This window comes from Callorhinchus milii, unplaced genomic scaffold, assembly GCF_018977255.1.
Source record: "Callorhinchus milii isolate IMCB2004 unplaced genomic scaffold, IMCB_Cmil_1.0 Scaffold19, whole genome shotgun sequence".
Taxonomy (NCBI): Eukaryota; Metazoa; Chordata; class Chondrichthyes; order Chimaeriformes; family Callorhinchidae; genus Callorhinchus; species Callorhinchus milii.
The window spans coordinates 10,670,798-10,689,658 of NW_024704760.1; the positions used below are offsets into that span (position 1 = coordinate 10,670,798).

Genomic DNA, 18,861 nt, shown 5'->3' on the forward strand with positions numbered 1-18,861 from the left:
AAGCATGTCTCAAGATCCTCCTCTTCAACTGTGCATTCGCCCACCCTCCCTACCCTCCTGGCCTCCACCCCTCCTGATCCCAAACGCCTGCCGGTCCAAATCCCTGACTGTCCAGTGCCTTGGGATGTCCTCCTGACGTGAAAGGCTCTATTTAAATATCATTTGTGATTGTTGTCGTTAATAGTGACTACCATTGCATCCAGGGGAGCTCTGGTGGTTTGATGGATTCAAAGAATAATGACTTCCCACCTCCAGAAATGTACTGGCCTCATTAGCTCACCCTCTGCTCTTTTCCCACTCAATATCCGAACAATTGAAATCCTCCCCTGATCAATATCCTGGCTTTTTTTAACAGATTTTCCAATTTGTAGAAACTACTTCATTACATAACAGACACGATTATAAAAGGTTTGATAAGCTTAGCACAAATAGGCTGTTCCCATCTGGTTGGGGAGTCTGTTACCATGGAACAAGTATAAGATAGAGACTAGGGAATCCAGAAGAGAATTTAGGAGGAGCTACTTCACGCAGAGAGTAGTCAGATTGCGCACCTGAAGTATAGATGCATTTATAATAACAATAATAATAATATTCCTTACATTTGGTACCGTGCCCATTACATTGGGAGGACATCCAAAAGCTCTTCATAGGATATACTGTAAAGTGGGGAGACTGTTTACTTTGTAGGCAAACAGTATGCCGCAAACAGCCATGAAGTGAGCGACCAACTTTATATGGGGGATTGTTGGCCAGGTCACCAGGAGAAACTCCCTTCCCTTTTCAAATAATGCCATGGGATCTTTAACGTTTAATTGAACAGGCAGACGGGACCTCGGTCCAACAATGCAGTACATCCCTAGCACTGGAGTGTCATCTTAGACTATGTGAGTTATAGTGTAATCAAGATATACCCATGAGGGAATAGAATAATACTCTTTGTATTTGATATCGTACCTCATCACATCGTTGAGACGTCTCAAACCGCTTCACAGAATATACTATAAAATGAATTGAATTGTATATTTTGTGGGTGGCAGACAATTGCACACAGCAGTGTGCCACAAACAGTTGTGGATTGAGTGACCAAATGATTATTATCATTTTTTTTTGAAGGGATTATTACCTCCAGAAAGCGGTCCACCAATTGATTAATGACCTATTTATTGCTTGCTAGGTAAACACAGGTGGTGTGTGGAGACTTGTATGAGGAAACGTGCCTTCGGCCGGAAATCAAACTTGGAACCTTTCATTTGCTAGGCAAGTGCTCCAACCACTGCACTGCAGGACTCCACGATTTTCTGCAGTTCTTTGAAAAGAAACTAATTCCTAACGTAAGACTGAATTTCAGATGTTTTCACAATTCTCCTCGATCTTAGATGACATGTAATTCCAGGCGACAGATCTCTGTTGATCTGAAATGGAGGCAGTCCTGTGGTGGTTAACTTCAGCGTTAGATCCTGAGGGAGAAGGGCAGTGCGTTATGAAGATCAATAATCACAGAAGCCTTTGACTAGACGAAAGTGTAAGATATCCGCTGTCAGTTTCACAAGTGGTTTTCCCCCATCATCACTCCTGAGGGGATACAGACAGTCACAGAATAAAGATTACCCACAATGTGAAGACCAGGGGGTGTGGATCAGTCAGATTCTCAGAGTCGAACAAGCGAGAAATGCATGGAACTCACCCACCTAATATGCTAATAACATTCCCACTTCAATTAGTGCAGACGATATTACACGTCATAGATGCCAGCCTGGCTTAGTTGGTAGCAACAACAACAACAAATCACATTTATAAAGCACCTTTCACTCACATCTCTGAGTTACAAGGTTATACGTTCAAGCCCCAGGTTGGGACTTGGAATCACAGTCTACGCTGACACTTCAGTGCAGTGCTGGGGGGTGTTGCATTGTTGGAGGTGCCGTCCTTTGTATAAAACATTAAAACTAAAGTCCCAGTTTCCTGGTCAAGAATCTCCAAACAAAATTGATCATTCACTTCATGGCTGTTTGTGGGTCATTGCTTTAATCAAATCGGCTGCCGTGTTCGCCCACAAAATACATAGGCAATCCACTTTACAAATTGGCTGCTGCTGCACCAGGTAAATGTTGATAGGATTATCACATCGTACTTATTATCACATCGAATCTGGCTCCACTGGCTCCCCATCAACGAACGGATCAACTTCAAGATCCTCACACTCATGTTCAAATCTCTTTACTCTCTGTCACCTTCCGACCTCTCCGACCTCCTCACTCCCTAATCCACCACCTGGCGCCTCGATCGACTGGCTCCGTCCTCTTGCTCATCCCTCACACCCTCCGCCCCACCATCGGAGGTCGTGCTTTCAGCCACTACGCCCCGAAACTCTAGAACACTCTCTGTCAGTCCCTCCGCCTTGTCCCCACTTTCCCCTTTTTCAAGTGGCATCTGAAAACCTTCATTTTCAACCATGGAGCCGGATTCGATTCGGGGGCAGCGAGAAACCTTAAGCACCTTGTTTCTTACTCCACACGCCTCTGTTTACTTAGCAGTAAGTAGAAATACAGTTGTTAGTCAATTGGCAGATCACTTTCTGGGGGTAATACTCCGCCAAAAAAAAAGTGGTCACTCAATCCACAACCGTTTGTGGGACACACTGCCGTGCGCAATCGGCTGCCCACAAAATACATAGTCAATCCACTTTACAATGTAGTCGGTGAAGCACTTTGAAACGTCTCAACAACATGATGAGGCACTAAATCAAATGCAAGGATTATTATTATTATTATTATTAAGACAAGGCAGAATTGCGGTCCTGTGTTTTAAAGGTGCCATCTGTCAATTATCTTGCATCACCCTGATTGTAACCTGGTCAAAGCCTATGGCAGCGAATGCTGGGAAGCTCCCTTCTCGTGGTTTGCTCAGTCTCTCAGTAAATTATTGAGAACTTTGCTGCTTTGAAGCATCCGACATTGTCTGTAAACTGTCAATTTGACAAGCCTTTTAATCCGCCAACTTTAATGAAGGCAAATTGTGAAACGCAAATGATTTAGTCGATACCTAGTTTGTGTTGCATAAGTGGCGTGTAATATGAGCAGAAGTGCGATCACTGTATTTATTATTCGTAACCTCAGTCTATAACATAGTGTGAGGGCACAAGGTTAGAATAATGAATTGTACATTCTGTCTGTCCATCTGCACAGATGAGAATAATCAGATTACAAAGTGATTTTCTTAGCATAACCACACCGATGGAACCCGCTGGCACGTGGTTGGAATCTTACAGTGATTACACTTTTGAGCTGATTTTGTGCATTGACAGATTCAGGGAGTGGATCAAACCCCAACAGCTCTATAACCCTCAGCACATTGACAGTCTGGCTCAGTCGGCCTCGCTCACACTCTCATCTCTGGAGCAAAAGGTCGTGGGTTCAAGCCCTACCTTATCAATCCTTACATTTGATACAGCGTCTTAGCATGTCATCAAAAGTCTCAAACCACTTCACAGAATTTACTGTAAAGTGTAGCAACTGTGTATTTTTTAGACAAACGCGGCAGCCAATTTGCACACCGCAATGTCTCACAAGTTAATAGCTTGTTTTATTTGGGCGATTCTTATCGAGACACTGGGAGAAACTTTTCTTCTCTTTTCTAGTAGTGAAATGGGATCTTTAATGTCCATCGGAACAGCCAGACCAGACCTTGATTTGACTTCTCATCCGACGGACCAGAGCTCTGACAAAGCAGCACACCCACAGCACTGCACTGGAGTGTCAGCCAAGTTACCATCTGCCTGAACAGGGTGGACGTTAAAGATTGTACATTATTATTTAAAGAGAAAATGAGTTTCTCCAGGTGCCCTGACCATGAGTCACACATGTGAATAGATCATGGCTGTTTGTGGGACAGTGTGTGGAAATTGGCTGCTGCGTTTGCCTACAATAAATGGTTTCTGTATTTGACAACTATTCTTTATAATGTGTACAGGCAGCACAATTTCCAAGTTTGCAGATGATACTAAGCTATGAAAAGTAGCAAACAGTGAGGACTGCAAGAGGACATAGACAGGCTGGTAAACTGGGCAGACACGTGGCAGATGAAGTTTAATGTGGAGAAATGCAAAGTGACGCATTTTGTGAGGAAGAATGAGAAGACACAATATAAGCTGATGGTACAATCTTAAAGGGGTTGAAGGAACAGAGGGACCTGGGGGTTCGTATACGTAAATCTATGAAGGTGGCAGGACAGGAAGATAAAGCTGTTAAAAAACCATACGGGATACAAGGTTTTATAAATAGGTGCATACCAAAACCAGGAAGTTATGATGAACTTCGATTGGACCTGCGTGGAGACTAGCCAAGCAAGTTTCACAGGGCACTCTTCAGGCAGCACACAGAGGAGGTTGGTTTTTATCCAACAATCCAACGCTAAAGGTGACACTGCTGGGTCCCAGCCTTGTGAATCCATATGGTCCACAGCCTATTCAATCAGCTGAAGACTAGCGATCACCCCAGGCAGTCACAAGGCATTTGAGGGAAGGTCACTATAAGAGTGATTCCAGTTACCAGTGTTTCCTGTGCCACTGTCCATGAGAAGCTACAAGCCTCGCTCGACCAATTTTATCAGATTGTTGGCCAGGACATCGGGAGAAACTACCTTCTCTTATCAAATAGTGACGTGGGATCTTTAACGTCCACCTGAAGAGGTACAGATGCAGACTCATCTCCTCTGAAGGACAGCACCTTAGAAACAGAAGATACAGATGAAGACTCAGATCAGACTTGAGCTGACTCCAGGGTGAGCTGTTTCTGCCAACTTCATTCAGTTGCTCTCAACCCATCTACATAATTTAACATAAGAATAATAATACTTGTAATCTGTGTAACACGATATCACTTTGTTGAGATATTACAAACCACTTTATAGGACTTTACTGTAAAGTGTAGTGACTGTGTACGGCAGACAATTTGCATAGAGCAATGTCCCACAACCAACCAACTGCATGACTGATTTTATTTGGGGGATTGTTGGCCAGGACACTGAGAGAGAGAAACTCCCTCCTATTATATAAACTGCTGTATAAAATCTTGCAAACTGATTTAATTAAGTCGATAATTCACAGTTATTTTGGGCAGCGGAGCATATTCTGAGGTTCTGAGAGCCATCTGTTAGGCGCAGTGTGTGTGCAGCACAGAACATTGCAATCCATTTAGCAAACTTCCTATTGAGTCCATCGAAGCCATTACCAGGCGGTAATAACACAAAACGTGGGGATCGGTGACTTACAAGCCATCATTTGTGATAATGAATTCATTGGGGAATAATCATCATTAGCATAGAAATAAACTAACCAAACGATGATCAGTACAAATGACTGTAGTGAGAGGAGAAAGATCATGATCTGAGCATGTTAGATTTGGAGCCACTCAACTCCTGAATGGTGTCATTGCCACTGATCGCTGTCATTCTGTGTTAGTTGCTCCTTTCTCCAGAGGCACCGCAATATTTTGCTTCCAGAAATCTTCGTTCAGCATTAAATGTTAAAGAAAAGATTGCATCCTTCATTATTTATATTGATTTTGAACTGCTTTGTGCAATGGGATTCTAATGCAACATGTATTATTGTTATTAATAACACTCGTATTTCATACAAAGCCTATAATGTCAAAACCACCTCAAAGCACTTCACAGTTAATTGCTGGCAAGTGTAGTGGCTATGTATTTGCAGCCAAGGTATGGTGTTGGGACAAAATAATAAGAATCCTTGCAGTTTGACATAACACCTTGTGCATCAAAATACTTCATGAAGATTTGCTGTCAAGTGCTGTAACTATGTGGTTGTGGGTAAATGCAGCAGCCAATTTGCACACAGCAATGTTCCACAACTATATGCCAACTTGGCAGCATTCTTGCCTCTGAGTTGGGACGTGAACAGTAGTTTAAGATGATGCTACGATGTGGCACTGGAGGGCTGCTGGATTGTCAGTTGCACCTGATGAATTTTTAATCTGAGGTTCGGTCTGTGCCTGTACAGGTGGAAGTTAAAGATCCCAGGGCACTATTCGAAAAGAGAAGGGAGTTTGTTTCTCTCAGTGTCCTGACCAAAATAAAAACACAGATAACATTGGCTGTTTGTGAAGCACTGCTGTGTGTGAATTGGCTGCAGCATTCTCCTACAAAATATAGAGTCAATACACTTTACGTTGAAGTATGTTGAAATGTCCTCCTGATGTGAAAGGTGCTTTAGCAAATGCAAGAATTATTGATAGGATTGTCAGAACAGTCTTAAAGTGAAGGACTAGTTGTTATTTTTTCTGGAGGACTGTTAGCCAGAACACCAGGCGGAAAATCACGTCTCTTTTTGAATACTTGAACAGATAGACAAGGACTTTGGTTTAACTGCTCATTTGAAGGGCAGAATTTCCGATAAAGGGGTGCTCCCCCAACACTGCCCTTGAGTGTCAGCTTAGACCATAAACTCTAAGCCCCCAATGCTCTAAGCCCACAGCCTTCTCACCCAGAGATGAGACACTTATGTTCTGATGTGAAACAGAAATATTTCTTACAGCACTAAGATCAAAGTGAAGATACTGAATTATTTACACTGTAGACAGTTAGAGAGAGTCTGAATTATATATAGAGTACAGAATCAATCTGTAGTGCTCTCACGCATTTAGTCTGTTTCTGGGAAAATAGATTTAACTGAATGAGTGTATGGAATTCTAGATATGACAGTAGAGCCTGATTTGCCGGGAGCTCGTTCAATCCTCTGGTCTCCAGACACCAGATACCCAATCCTAGTCCTCAGATGGTTTTGTGTTAAAATTTAAGTTGGTGCAGAATTGTGGAAGATTTCAACTCAGACTTAATCTGGAAGCATGAGAACCTGGCCACTAATCCAGATGAATTAAAGATCCTGCGGTACTGTTCGAAAAAGAAGGCCATTTCTCTCTCCCCAGTGCCTTGGCCAACAATCTTCCAGGACAATTGATCACTCGCTCCATGGCTGTTTGTGGACATTTCTGAGCACACATCGAGTGCCACGTTCACCCACAAAATACACAGCTGCTGTACTTTATAACTCGTGAAGTACCTTGGAACATTTTGACGACACCATACCCAATGCGAGGATTATTACNTTTTTTATCATTGTTGTGGTCTGTGTGGTTTAGAGATTTTATTAATGGAATGTTTTCCTAGAACAATGGTGGGGGCAGAATCCACGTTAGCTTCTGACAGGGAATTAGATAAATATCTGAAACAAGAGAAATATAAAAGTGTGTGTGTGTTTGTGCGGAGGGAGGTGTGGGTGGAGAGGAACGATAACAACAAAAATGCAGCAACTTTCACATCAGGAAATATCGGCAACTTTCCTTATTCCACACACTCACACTCCTCTGTTTACCTAGCAGTAAGCAGGAACACGGTTGTTAGTCGATTGGCAGATCGCTTTTCAGGGGGTAATAATCCCTTCAAAAAAAAAATAATAATAATTTGGTCACTCAGTCCGTAACTGTTTGTAGGACACTGCTAGTCGTTTGGCAGATTGCTTTACTGGGTGTAATAATTCCTTCGAAATAATAATAAATTGATCCCTCAATCCACGACTGTTTGTGGGTCACTGCTGTGCGCAATTGGCTGCTGTCTTTCACCCACAAAATATCCGGCCAATTCACTTTACAGTGTATCCTGTGAAGGGCTTTGAGACGTCTCGAAGACGTGATAAGGCGCAATATCAAATGCAAGATTTATTTTTTTTTAATCAGGAAAATGTCCCAAGGTGCTGAACAGTTACCGGTTTAGACCCGCGCTAGGGGTTGAATCAAGATGGGTGGAGGGTAAAGGGTGTGGGAGTTGGAGTATAACTGAAGGCACAGTCAAGGAGGAAGTCTTGAGATGGGCCATGAAGGAGGCAAGAAGGATTTCAGGAATGAATTACAGAGGGTGGTTTGGGGAACCAGTGGAGCCGGGCAAGGATGGGGATGATAAGGTCATGGAGCCTGGTGCGAGAGAGGACATGAGCTGCAGAGTTCTGAATGATCTGCACCTTGTGGAGGGATGAGTTAGGAAATCGGGCGAGCGGGGAGTAGGAAGGCAGGCCGATTGGGATTGAGTGGATTACTCGGAGAGAGAGAGAGCGAGACAGCATGAACACGATGGGCTAAATGACCTCCTGCCTATAATCTCTGTGGTTCTCATTAGTCTATCAGAGCAGCACTAACAAGGAAGAGTTAACATTATCTGTCTGTCCGCAGTGTGAGAAGAGAGCAGTCACCACATGGCATTAAAGGCAGGAAAGCTATTGCCAGTTATTTTTATGTCTTGTTTTGGTGGAGCTGCGGTTGCTGGGAGAGATAGAGTCATGTGTCATGGCCGGGTGTGTAATGGTGACAAATCTGCAGCTCAGATGTAGAATGAGTATCGATTGGTTTATTTCCCAGATCAGTGATTTGACTCAAGTTATTGCATGAAAAGACACATGGCACAAAGCACATGGCACATAGCATACGGCACATAAGAATATATACATTATAATAATATAATCCTTGCATTTGATATTGCGCCTTTCACATCTTCTAGACGCCTAAAGCGCTTCACAGAATATACTGCAAAGCGAATTAACTGTATATTTTGTGGGCGAAACGCAGCAGCCAATTGCGCACAGCAGTGTCCCACAAACGGTCGTGGATTGAAATGACCAATTTACTATTTCTTTTAAGGGAATATTAGCCAATTGACTAACAACACGGAACACATGTCACACAGAACACAGCACATGGCACACAGAACACAGCACATGGCACACAGAACACAGCACATGGCACGCATATCCCAAATGTCAGAGACTTATTGCACTCTCCTCCCTCTCCCAGAAAATAGTCAAACTGAAGATTATTTTTAGAATCAGTATTTACATCGCATTTATTGCTGTGCTAAAAAATACAAATTGTAGTCCTGATTAGCTGGTTCTCGCACACATGGCACACAAGCAAACCTGTCTCCAACTCCAGGTCTATGCAACACACACTCCAGAACTGCACCACACACACACACACACACACTCACTCCAGCACTACACCGCACACACTCCAGCACTGCACAACACACACTCCAGCACTGCACAACACACACTCCAACACTGCACCACACACACTCCAACACTGCACCACACACACATACACACACTCCAGCACTACACCACACACACTCCAGCACTGCACCACACACACACACTCCAGCACTACACCACACACACTCCAGCACTGCACCACACACACACACTCCAGCACTACACCACACACACTCCAGCACTGCACCACACACACACACACACACTCCAGCACTACACCACACACACTCCAGCACTACACCACACACACTCCAGCACACACCACACACACACACATACACACATACACACACTCCAGTACTACACCACACATATTCCAGCACTACACCACACACACTCCAGCACTGCACCACACACACACACTCCAGCATTACACCACACACTCCAGCACTGCACCACGGACACATACACACACTCCAGCATTACACCACATATACTCCAGCACTGCACCACGCACACATACACACACTCCAGCATTACACCACACACTCCAGCACTGCACCACGCACACATACACACACTCCAGCATTACACCACATATACTCCAGCACTACACCACACACACACACACACCAGCATTACACCACACACACTCCAGCACTGCACACACACACTCCAGCACTGCACCACACACACTCCAGCACTACACCACACACACTCCAGCATTACACCACATATACTCCAGCACGACACCACACACGCACACTCCAGCATTACACCACACACACTCCAGCACTGCACACACACACTCCAGCACTGCACCGAACACACACTCCAGCACTGCACCGAACACACACTCCAGCACTACACCACACACACTCCAGCACTACACCACACACACTCCAGCACTACACCACACACACTCCAGCACTACACCACACACTCCAGCACTGCACCACGCACACACACTCCAGCATTACACCACACACTCCAGCACTGCACCACACACACACACTCCAGCATTACACCACACACTCCAGCACTGCACCACGCACACATACACACACTCCAGCATTACACCACACACACTCCAGCACTGCACACACACACACTCCAGCACTACACCACACACTCCAGCACTACACACACACACTCTAGCACTGCGCCAAACACACATACACACACTAATAATAATAATAATCCTTGCATTTGATATAGCGCTTTTCACATCTTCTCGACGTCTCAAAGCGCTTCACAGAATAGACTGTAAAGTGAATTGACCGTATATTTGTGGGCGAAACGCAGCAGCCAATTGCACACAGCAGTGACCCACAAACAGTCTTGGATTGAAAATGACCAACTTATTATTGTTTTATTTTGGAGGGATTATTATTATTATACTGCAGCACTGCACCACACACACTCCGGCACCACACACACACTCCAGCACTACACCACACATACAAACACTCCAGCACTACACCCCACAGATTTGTTTGACTGTGAATGCCCCCAATGTAATCATCCCCCAATAGGGGCCTCCCGTCACCTCAATCTCAACACAAACCCATCAAATCGTGTAATCAACCAAATCACACGTGTGGTAGGACATGTGTCAGTCACCAGCCACCAAACCTAAAGATAAACTCTGTGTGTGTCTATGATCTTCTGAATTTACTGTTTCAATCCCCCAAAATGTTCACATTTTTAACCATATCTGTAAATCCACTTTGAGATGTTTCCTATGAAACCTGAAAAGTCTTGGCTTGACTCATCATTGTTCACAACTCATTCAACAACAACAACTTGCATTTAAATAGTGTCCCTCACGCAGGGTGACTCCCATTCCTCTAACACTGGGGATCATCCTCATTGCTCTCCTCTGCTCTGCCTCAGGGGCTGGACATCCCCTCATATCGAGGCAGTAAAGCTAATAAATACTCAATCCTTACATTTGATACAGCGCCTTTCAGGAGGATGTCCAAAAACGCTTCACAAGATGTACTGTAAAGTGTAGTGACTATGTATTGGTAGGTGAACAATGTCGGCTCATTTGCACATAGCAGCATCATCCCACAAACAACCAAGAAGTGAGTCACAAATTTTATTTGGGGGAATATTGGGCTGGACACCGGGAGGAACTCCTTTCTCTTTTCCAAATGTGTCATGGATATTTAATGTGCACCTCAACAGGTAAAGGGGCCCTTGATTTAATGACTCATCTGAAGGACGGCACCTCCACCAATGGAACGCACATCCTAGCCATGTACCAGAGGATCAGCTTAGACTATCATTTCAAGGATCCAGCAGAGGACTTGAAACCACAACCTTCTGATTCAGAGACGAAAGCACTACCAACGGAGTCAGGCTGACATATAATGTGATGGAACTAATAGGTCTAAAAAAAGGAGCAGAAATGTCTTTTTTAATAGATTTTTTGGCCAGTAAAGCTCCAGACGCTCTGATGACTTATCAAAACCACTTCAACAACAACAACAACAACAAGATTCCATTTATAGAGCACCTTTCACGTCAGGAGGACGTCCCAAGGCGCTTTGGACCTTCAATCATTAAATCTCCTTAATTGCAAAAGAGCTCAGAAACACTTATCTAGTCTATCCTCAATAGAACAGTAATCAAGTGTTGTTTTAACCAAACATTTCATGAACATTTGGATGTCCAAAAGTTCAATTGTATTATTGGTTATGTACAGTTTAAGGAGATGAGACTGAAGGAGCATATACCTTCACTGCAATCAACAACACAAAAGCAGTAACAGATCTGCCAGCGAGCACTCGGAACCTTTCGCTGGGTTAAAAACAGATCTCAAACACGATAGCCTCCAGGCCCAGTGTGAGCTGCTCAGTGCCACGATAGCGCAGAACAAACTGGGTTATTGGAACTGTCTGCTCCAGGGAATCCATCTCGTCAACACCTTCTGACCCTCCACAAAGTCCCACTTTTCCCTTACGAACTGCACCTCACTGGTTAGACCGTCTCACTCTCTCTGAAGAAATTTGACCGGCTATAAAGTGGAAGGCTTTTCTTCTGCTGGAGGGATCCAAAGCAAGGGGATGTAATCTTTTCTTTTTGGTCACCCGGGCGACTGACACATGAGGAAACCCTTCATTGCTTTTAACAAACCAAGCTGAGAATCCTAAGCATCCATCCTACACATGGAAATTCCAGTGATAGATTGTTGGAATTGAATGCGCACTCTCTACCTAGAGGGACACTTCCTGCTTATCTAATTCTGGAAAGTATTAGGCACAGGTTGGCAGGAGTAAAGCTTGGGGACCCCAGAGTGTGCTTTGGATTACTGCTGGAGTCTAACCAGCTAAAACTACTTAGCTTACATTAATAGCATTGTCTGGTAAGCTTTGCAGCTCGGACCACCCTATGCATTAGGCCTTTGGCTTGCATGGTTAACAAGAGCTCTGTGGGAGGATTCGCTGCCTCCAGTGATCTGAAGATTGGAACTAAGACAGTTGGAAGTCAGACCATAAAGCATCTTTTCACACAGAGTGTAAAGAAAATACGACTTCCAAGCAGAATCCATAGTAGAAGTCCAGCACCTTGGGATGTCCTCCCGACGTGAAAGGTGCTCTATAAATGAAATCTTGTTGTTGTTGTTGTAGAAGAATCAAATGAGATATTTTTAGGGGAGAGAGATCACCAACTGGAGAGTAATATGGAAAAGTGAGATTAACTCTGCCATGAAACAAATAAACTATTGGAATAGGTTCAATGGGCTGAGTGCTGTTTTTCTGTTCCAATAGTCCAAAGAACACTTGTTCTTTACTCCATCAACATCAATCAGCTTCACAACACCATACATGAGATACACCGATTTTTTTCCCATAGAAATCCCTTGAAACGTTTGATAAAAATATAATTGACTGGGGATGAAGTGAATGCTGTTATACAGACACACGTGGCAGGTAATCTACACCAGTTACTTCCCCTAAACAACAAGGAGCTGAGAAGTCAATCATTAGAATTTTGGTGTAGTTGAGGAATTAATTTAAGACACAATAAACAAAATAACCAATACAATCAAAATAACCAGGGTAATTATTTATCAATATACAGTCAATTTACTTTACAGCATATTCTGCGAAGTGAGTTGAGACATCTAGAAGACATGAACAGTGCTATATCAAATGCAAGCATTATTATTATTATCATTATAATTATAATCTGTCCACAAAATATGCAGTCAATTCACTTACAATATATTTTGTGAAGCATTGAGATGTCTCAACAGTGTGATAAGGATTATTATTATTATATCTAAGATAACCAAGATAACCAGAATAACCATGACAACCACCATAACCAAGAATAACAGGATAAGGAAGTTAACTATGATAACTACCCTTAGCCTTGGTGTCCAGGCAGAATTGTCAAGCACTTAGGAACATCGTTCCCAATGTGAAAGTGGCTGTGTAAGTGTGAGCTGTACTGTTTTTTTCCCCCTGTATTTGATATAGCACCTTACCACACCTTTCAGATATCTCCAAGCGCTTCACAGAATACTACTATAAAGTTAATTTACTGTATATTTTGTGGGCAAAATGCGGCAGCCAATTGCGCACAGCAGTGTCCCACAAACAGTGACCAAATGGATTGAGTGACAAATTATTATTATTTTTTGAAGGGACTATTACCCCCAGAAAAGCAATCCACCAATCATCTAACAACCAGGTTCCTACTTACTGCTAGGTAAACAGAGGCGTGTGGAGAGGAAACTCGCCTAACGTTTCGCCCTGCCCAGGAATCGAACCCAGATCTCTCGCTTGCTATTTAAGGCAAAAAGGTCTAAACTGGCTAAGACTAGGTGGAATTTCAGGCCCTGTAATGGAATGGAAAGAGAAACTCACACGGATACAGTGTTCCGTTAGTTGAATTTGGTTTTCAGACCTCTGATCAAAGGATTGAATATTCTGTAGTGGGAGAAGGTTAAGGAGGCAAATCTGGGCATTTTTTCAATATTGTCTAAGGTTTGTACAGCTGCACCTGATACTTTGCAGAATTAGGTAAGCAAGAAGTGTCCCTCCAGGGAGAGAGAGCGTTCTATTCCAACAATCTGTCTCAGGGATTTCCATGTGTAGGTGGGATGCATGGAATTCTCAGTTTGGTTTGGATACTCTTAAGCTCAGTGATGGGTTTCCTCACGTGTCAGACAAAAAATACACTGAGAGTGTGGGTGGGTTGAGTCAGATGAGCTGTATAATAATTAGCCCCTATTGCATTGAGAACAATTATAATAATAATAATCCTTGCATTTGATATAGCGCTTTTCACGTCTTCTCGACCTCTCAAAGCGCTTCACAGAATTGACTGTAAAGTGAATTGACTGTATATTTGTGGGCGAATATATAATAACTGTGGGTTTTACAAGCATAGTAGGCTATGCTGTCAGCCAGTTTAGTTGATTGTTGGAATTAATTTTTACAAGACGGCCAGTGAATAAATCTTAAAGTGTGTTAGGTCAATAGGTTAGGTTTTATCCCAGTTTCACTTTGCATTTCTGCTTTTGTCTCCTAGGGATTTTTCCGCCCAATTTTACATGACAAAAACTCACCTCGTGATGTGTTTATTGTGGTGGTTTATCGTTAACTTACATCTGCTCCTCAAGTGTTCCTGTTGTGATAATAATCCCTTGCGTTTGATACTGAGCCTAAAATGTCAAAATGTCCCCAAAGCACTCCACAGGGAATTGCTGTTGAGTGCGTGTTTGTAAGCAAATCTGTAAGCCAATTTGTGCCGAGCAATATCACATAAGAATGATATAAAATGAACAAATAATTTATACTGTTGGCCAGAACATCAGCAAAATGTCTCTTCTCTTTTCCAATCTTGTCAGGGGATCTGCGAGAGCCACCTGAACAGCCAAAGAACAGCCCCTCCAATAGCGTGACCAAACCTTCTGACAATGCAGTGCTATCCCACAGTCCTGACAACAGGCTTGCCACCCACAACCTTCTCACCCAAAGCAAAAGTGCTTCCGAATGACGCAGGCTGTGACACAAGTAGGAAGCGGGAAGAATCCAAATGGGCAAAAACAAGGAGATCGGGAGAAAATGATAACAACCTCAACTTGCATTTGCACAGCGCCCCTCACTCATCCATGGTAACATCCCAGAGCGCTTGACAGTACGCAGCACAATGCCAAGCTGGGGGAAGGGTGAGGTGACCGTAGACACGGTCATAGAGGAATATCTTCAGGCGTGACCTGAAGATGGGGAAGGATTTTAATCTTATGTGATGTATCAAAACCCTTCTTGCAGGGACTAATGTTAAAGAGATTTTTTTTAATATCGATAAAAATGAACTGTGCAAAATCGCACTAAATATTTTCATTCTGTTCAAGAAAGAAGAATAAAAAGTGCCTCCAGGTTGGTAAGAGCCAAGCATGCACCATTAGACAAGGAATGTAGCTGTGTTCTTTTAAACAAATATTGCATTTGAATGTGGTGACAAGCATATAGAACAGGTATAACAGGGAAGAAATCTAAAATAAAATGATAGAGAAATTTGATTCACTAACTGGGCGCTTTCTAGTTAAAAACGCATGTGAATGAATTATTAAAATGATAAGCTACTTATATCATAGAAACAAGATTAACAGCAGAAATCCAGAGACTGGCAATTAAACAGTCCTACACATATTAATCCAATTGTAGGGCTCAAGACTTAATTGCCTCCAAAGTGAAACAAAATAGTTGTGTTTGGAGAATGAATTTACCAGATGGGAGGTAAAAAGTTTTGCTCTTTCTCACAGATCGTACAGCGGTGAGAATGTCAACCATGAATGGAGGCAGAGAACAAAGTTTAGCACCCAACACATACACATAATTAGGGCTGAACACAAGACAGACGGACAGCCAGCCAGACAGACAGACAGACAGACAGCAGGTCAAATGAGTCAACATTTCAGGTCCATGACCCTTCGTCTGAGGAAGGGTCCTGGATCCGAAACGTTGACTCACTTTCCTCTCTCCATAGATGCTGCCTGACCTGCTGAGCGTTCTGTTTTGTTTCAGATTTCCAGCATCTGCAGTATTTTGTGTTTTGTCAGACAAACAGACAGACAGACAATCAGACAGACAGATAGATAGGCAGACAGACAGACAGACAGACAGTGTATTTTGGTTTGTTTATTTATTAATGTATTTATTTTTTAACCGATGTATTTATTTATTTATTCTGCTGAGTGTTACATACATTTCAGGCCAATTTCTCATGACTGTATAATTGGAATTTTTCCAGTGGATTTTTTCTCCAGCAGCACTTTCCGGTTTTCACAACGGTTTGAGTTGAGAATCAAAACAGCTCTGAAATGGCATAGCATTAACAACACCTTGGAAAGCAGCTCGGAAATTCAAGCTTATTGTTTTACCCCTCAGTGTTTTCGATATAAACTAAACTAATCATCCAAAATGCCCAGCGAGAACTCAGCTAGATTTCTAAGCTTCAAAGTGCAAAGGGTCTGAACTTCATCCCAAACCACTCAATGAGTAATTTACTTCCCTTACAGATCAAACAGGATAATTATACAAACAACGATTTTCCGAGTGGTGACTTTTGCTCGAGAAAGATTAACGATAAATTCACTCGAAATAGCCTCCAAATAAAACCCACTCAGATTGTCTCCCCGCGTTCAACCCGAATCCAGCACGAAGCAAATACCAAAACAAATGTGATCTTTATTGACTGTTACCAGCACAGCATCGGGACCAAGAGACACATGACTACATTCAAATGTCAGTCTCACAATCATCCAATACGTAATAATAATACCTATTAATAATAAATAATAATAACACAATCATATTTTGTCCAATATTTCGTCAAGGCATTTCAGAATAGTCTTATTGACAGTCCCAGTTTCACTGATGGATAACAATAATAATAATAATCCTCGCATTTGATATTGCGCTTTTCATATCGGAAGGGTGTCTCAAACATTACACAGGATATACTGCAAAGTGCAGTGACTGCACTTTCATAGATGACACAGCAGTCAATTTGTACACAGCAATGTCCCACAAACAGCCAGGAAGCAAGTGATCAATTTGATCAGTGTCACGGATCGTTAATCTACTTTCCTATACGTTTCCCATCGAGGCTGAACCAGCACAAATGGACCTCAGTTTAACATCTCATCTGGAGCTCAGCTTCTTCCCCAGAGCTTCCCCGGCACTGCACCAGAGTGTCAGTCAAGACTGTGAGCTGAAGCATCTATTGAATACAGGGTAGAACACCCCCACACCCCACAGACACTAGCCCTCAGCCCCAGTCGCTAGCCCTCAGCCCCAGTCCCTAGCCCTCAGCCCCAAGCCCTCAGCCCCAAGCCCTCAGCCCCAGACCCTAGCCCTCAGCCCCAGTCCCTAGCTGTGTCCCTAGCCCTCAGCCCCAGACACAAGCCCCAGACACAAGCCCCAGACACAAGCCCTCAGCCCCAGTCCCTAGCCCTCAGCCCAGTCCCTAGCCCTCAGCCCCAAGCCCTCAGCCCCAAGCCCTCAGCCCCAATCCCTAGCCCTCAGCCCCAGTCCCTAGCCCTCAGCCCCAGTCCCTAGCCCTCAGCCCCAGTCCCTAGCCCTCAGCCCCAGTCCCTAGCCCTCAGCCCCAGTCCCTAGCCCTCAGCCCCAGTCCCTAGCCCTCAGCCCCAGTCCCTAGCCCTCAGCCCCAGTCCCTAGCCCTCAGCCCCAGCCCTCAATGAGAATCTGCAATCACTCAGCATCTAAATCCATTCGGAAATTCACCAAAATAACAGCCTCAGAAATCTATAGCGGCAGAAATCCAGCTGTACGGTACTCTCCAACACAAATATCATGTGGAGTTCTGTAGCTCAGTGGTTAGAGCACTCGCCTCGCAAGCGAGAGGACATGGGTTAGATTCCCGGCAGGGTGAAATGTTGAGCAAGTTCCCTTACTCCACACGCCTCGCAGTGAGTAGGAATCCGGTTGTTAGTCATTTGGCGGATCGCTTTCCTGGGTGTAATGATTCCTTCAAACAATAATAATAATAAATTGGTCACTCAATCCACGAGTGTTTGTGGGGACGCTGCTGTGTGAAATTGGCTGCCGCGTTCTGACCCATAAAATATACGGTCAATTCATTTTACAGCATATCCTGCGAAGCGCTTTGAGACGTCTCGGAGACGTGATGAGGCGCTGTATCAAACGCAGGGATTATTCTTATAAATAAGTGGAATACTGAAACCACTGACTTCCAGCACTGAGCGGCTCCTGTGTGGTATCGGAGTGCGAATGCGAATCTCGGGTCCAGGCGCTTAAAATCCGCTCCCCCCACACAGGCAGTCAGTCAGTTGAGCAAACAGACACAGCTTCCCCCCCCCCACCCCCCCAGCCCAGAAAAATGTGCCCCAAAATGTTCATTACCTGTCTTCCAACAGCAGCTCAACCACTCTGCAAACCTCTCCTCTGCACATCACCAGCCACAGTGGCCACAAAGCTCTCAGCACAACTTGTGCAAGTTCCCCTGGGGGGGGGGGGGGGGGGGGGAGGGGGGGGATGGGGGGTGGAGAGGGTTGGGGGGGATGGGGGGGGGGGGAAATCCGAAGTCGGCTCAGAGCCCCAGTGTGACCGAGAGAGGTAAGAGGCTTATCCCAGGGCACAGGGGGGGGGGTCAGCCCGGGGCAGGGGGGGGTCAGCCCGGGGCAGGGGGGGGGGGTCAGCCCGGGGGGGGGGGGGGGGGGGGGGGGGGGGGGGGGGGGGGGGGCGGGGGGGGGGGTCAGCCCGGGGCAGGGGGGGGGCCCCCATCCCCCCCAACCCTCCCCA

The 18,861-nt window shown here is 44.3% G+C and overlaps 1 protein-coding gene across 1 annotated transcript in view; it reads right to left on the minus strand.

Moving 5' to 3' along the window:
* LOC103186079 (synaptotagmin-6) overlaps nucleotides 1-18,861 on the minus strand; it is a 74,045-nt gene that overhangs the window by 54,821 nt on the left and 363 nt on the right. Inside the window, exon 2 of the mRNA XM_042342260.1 lies at nucleotides 18,463-18,512. Within this exon, the coding sequence (XP_042198194.1) occupies nucleotides 18,463-18,512 (50 nt within the window). The remainder of the gene's footprint in view (nucleotides 1-18,462; nucleotides 18,513-18,861) is intronic.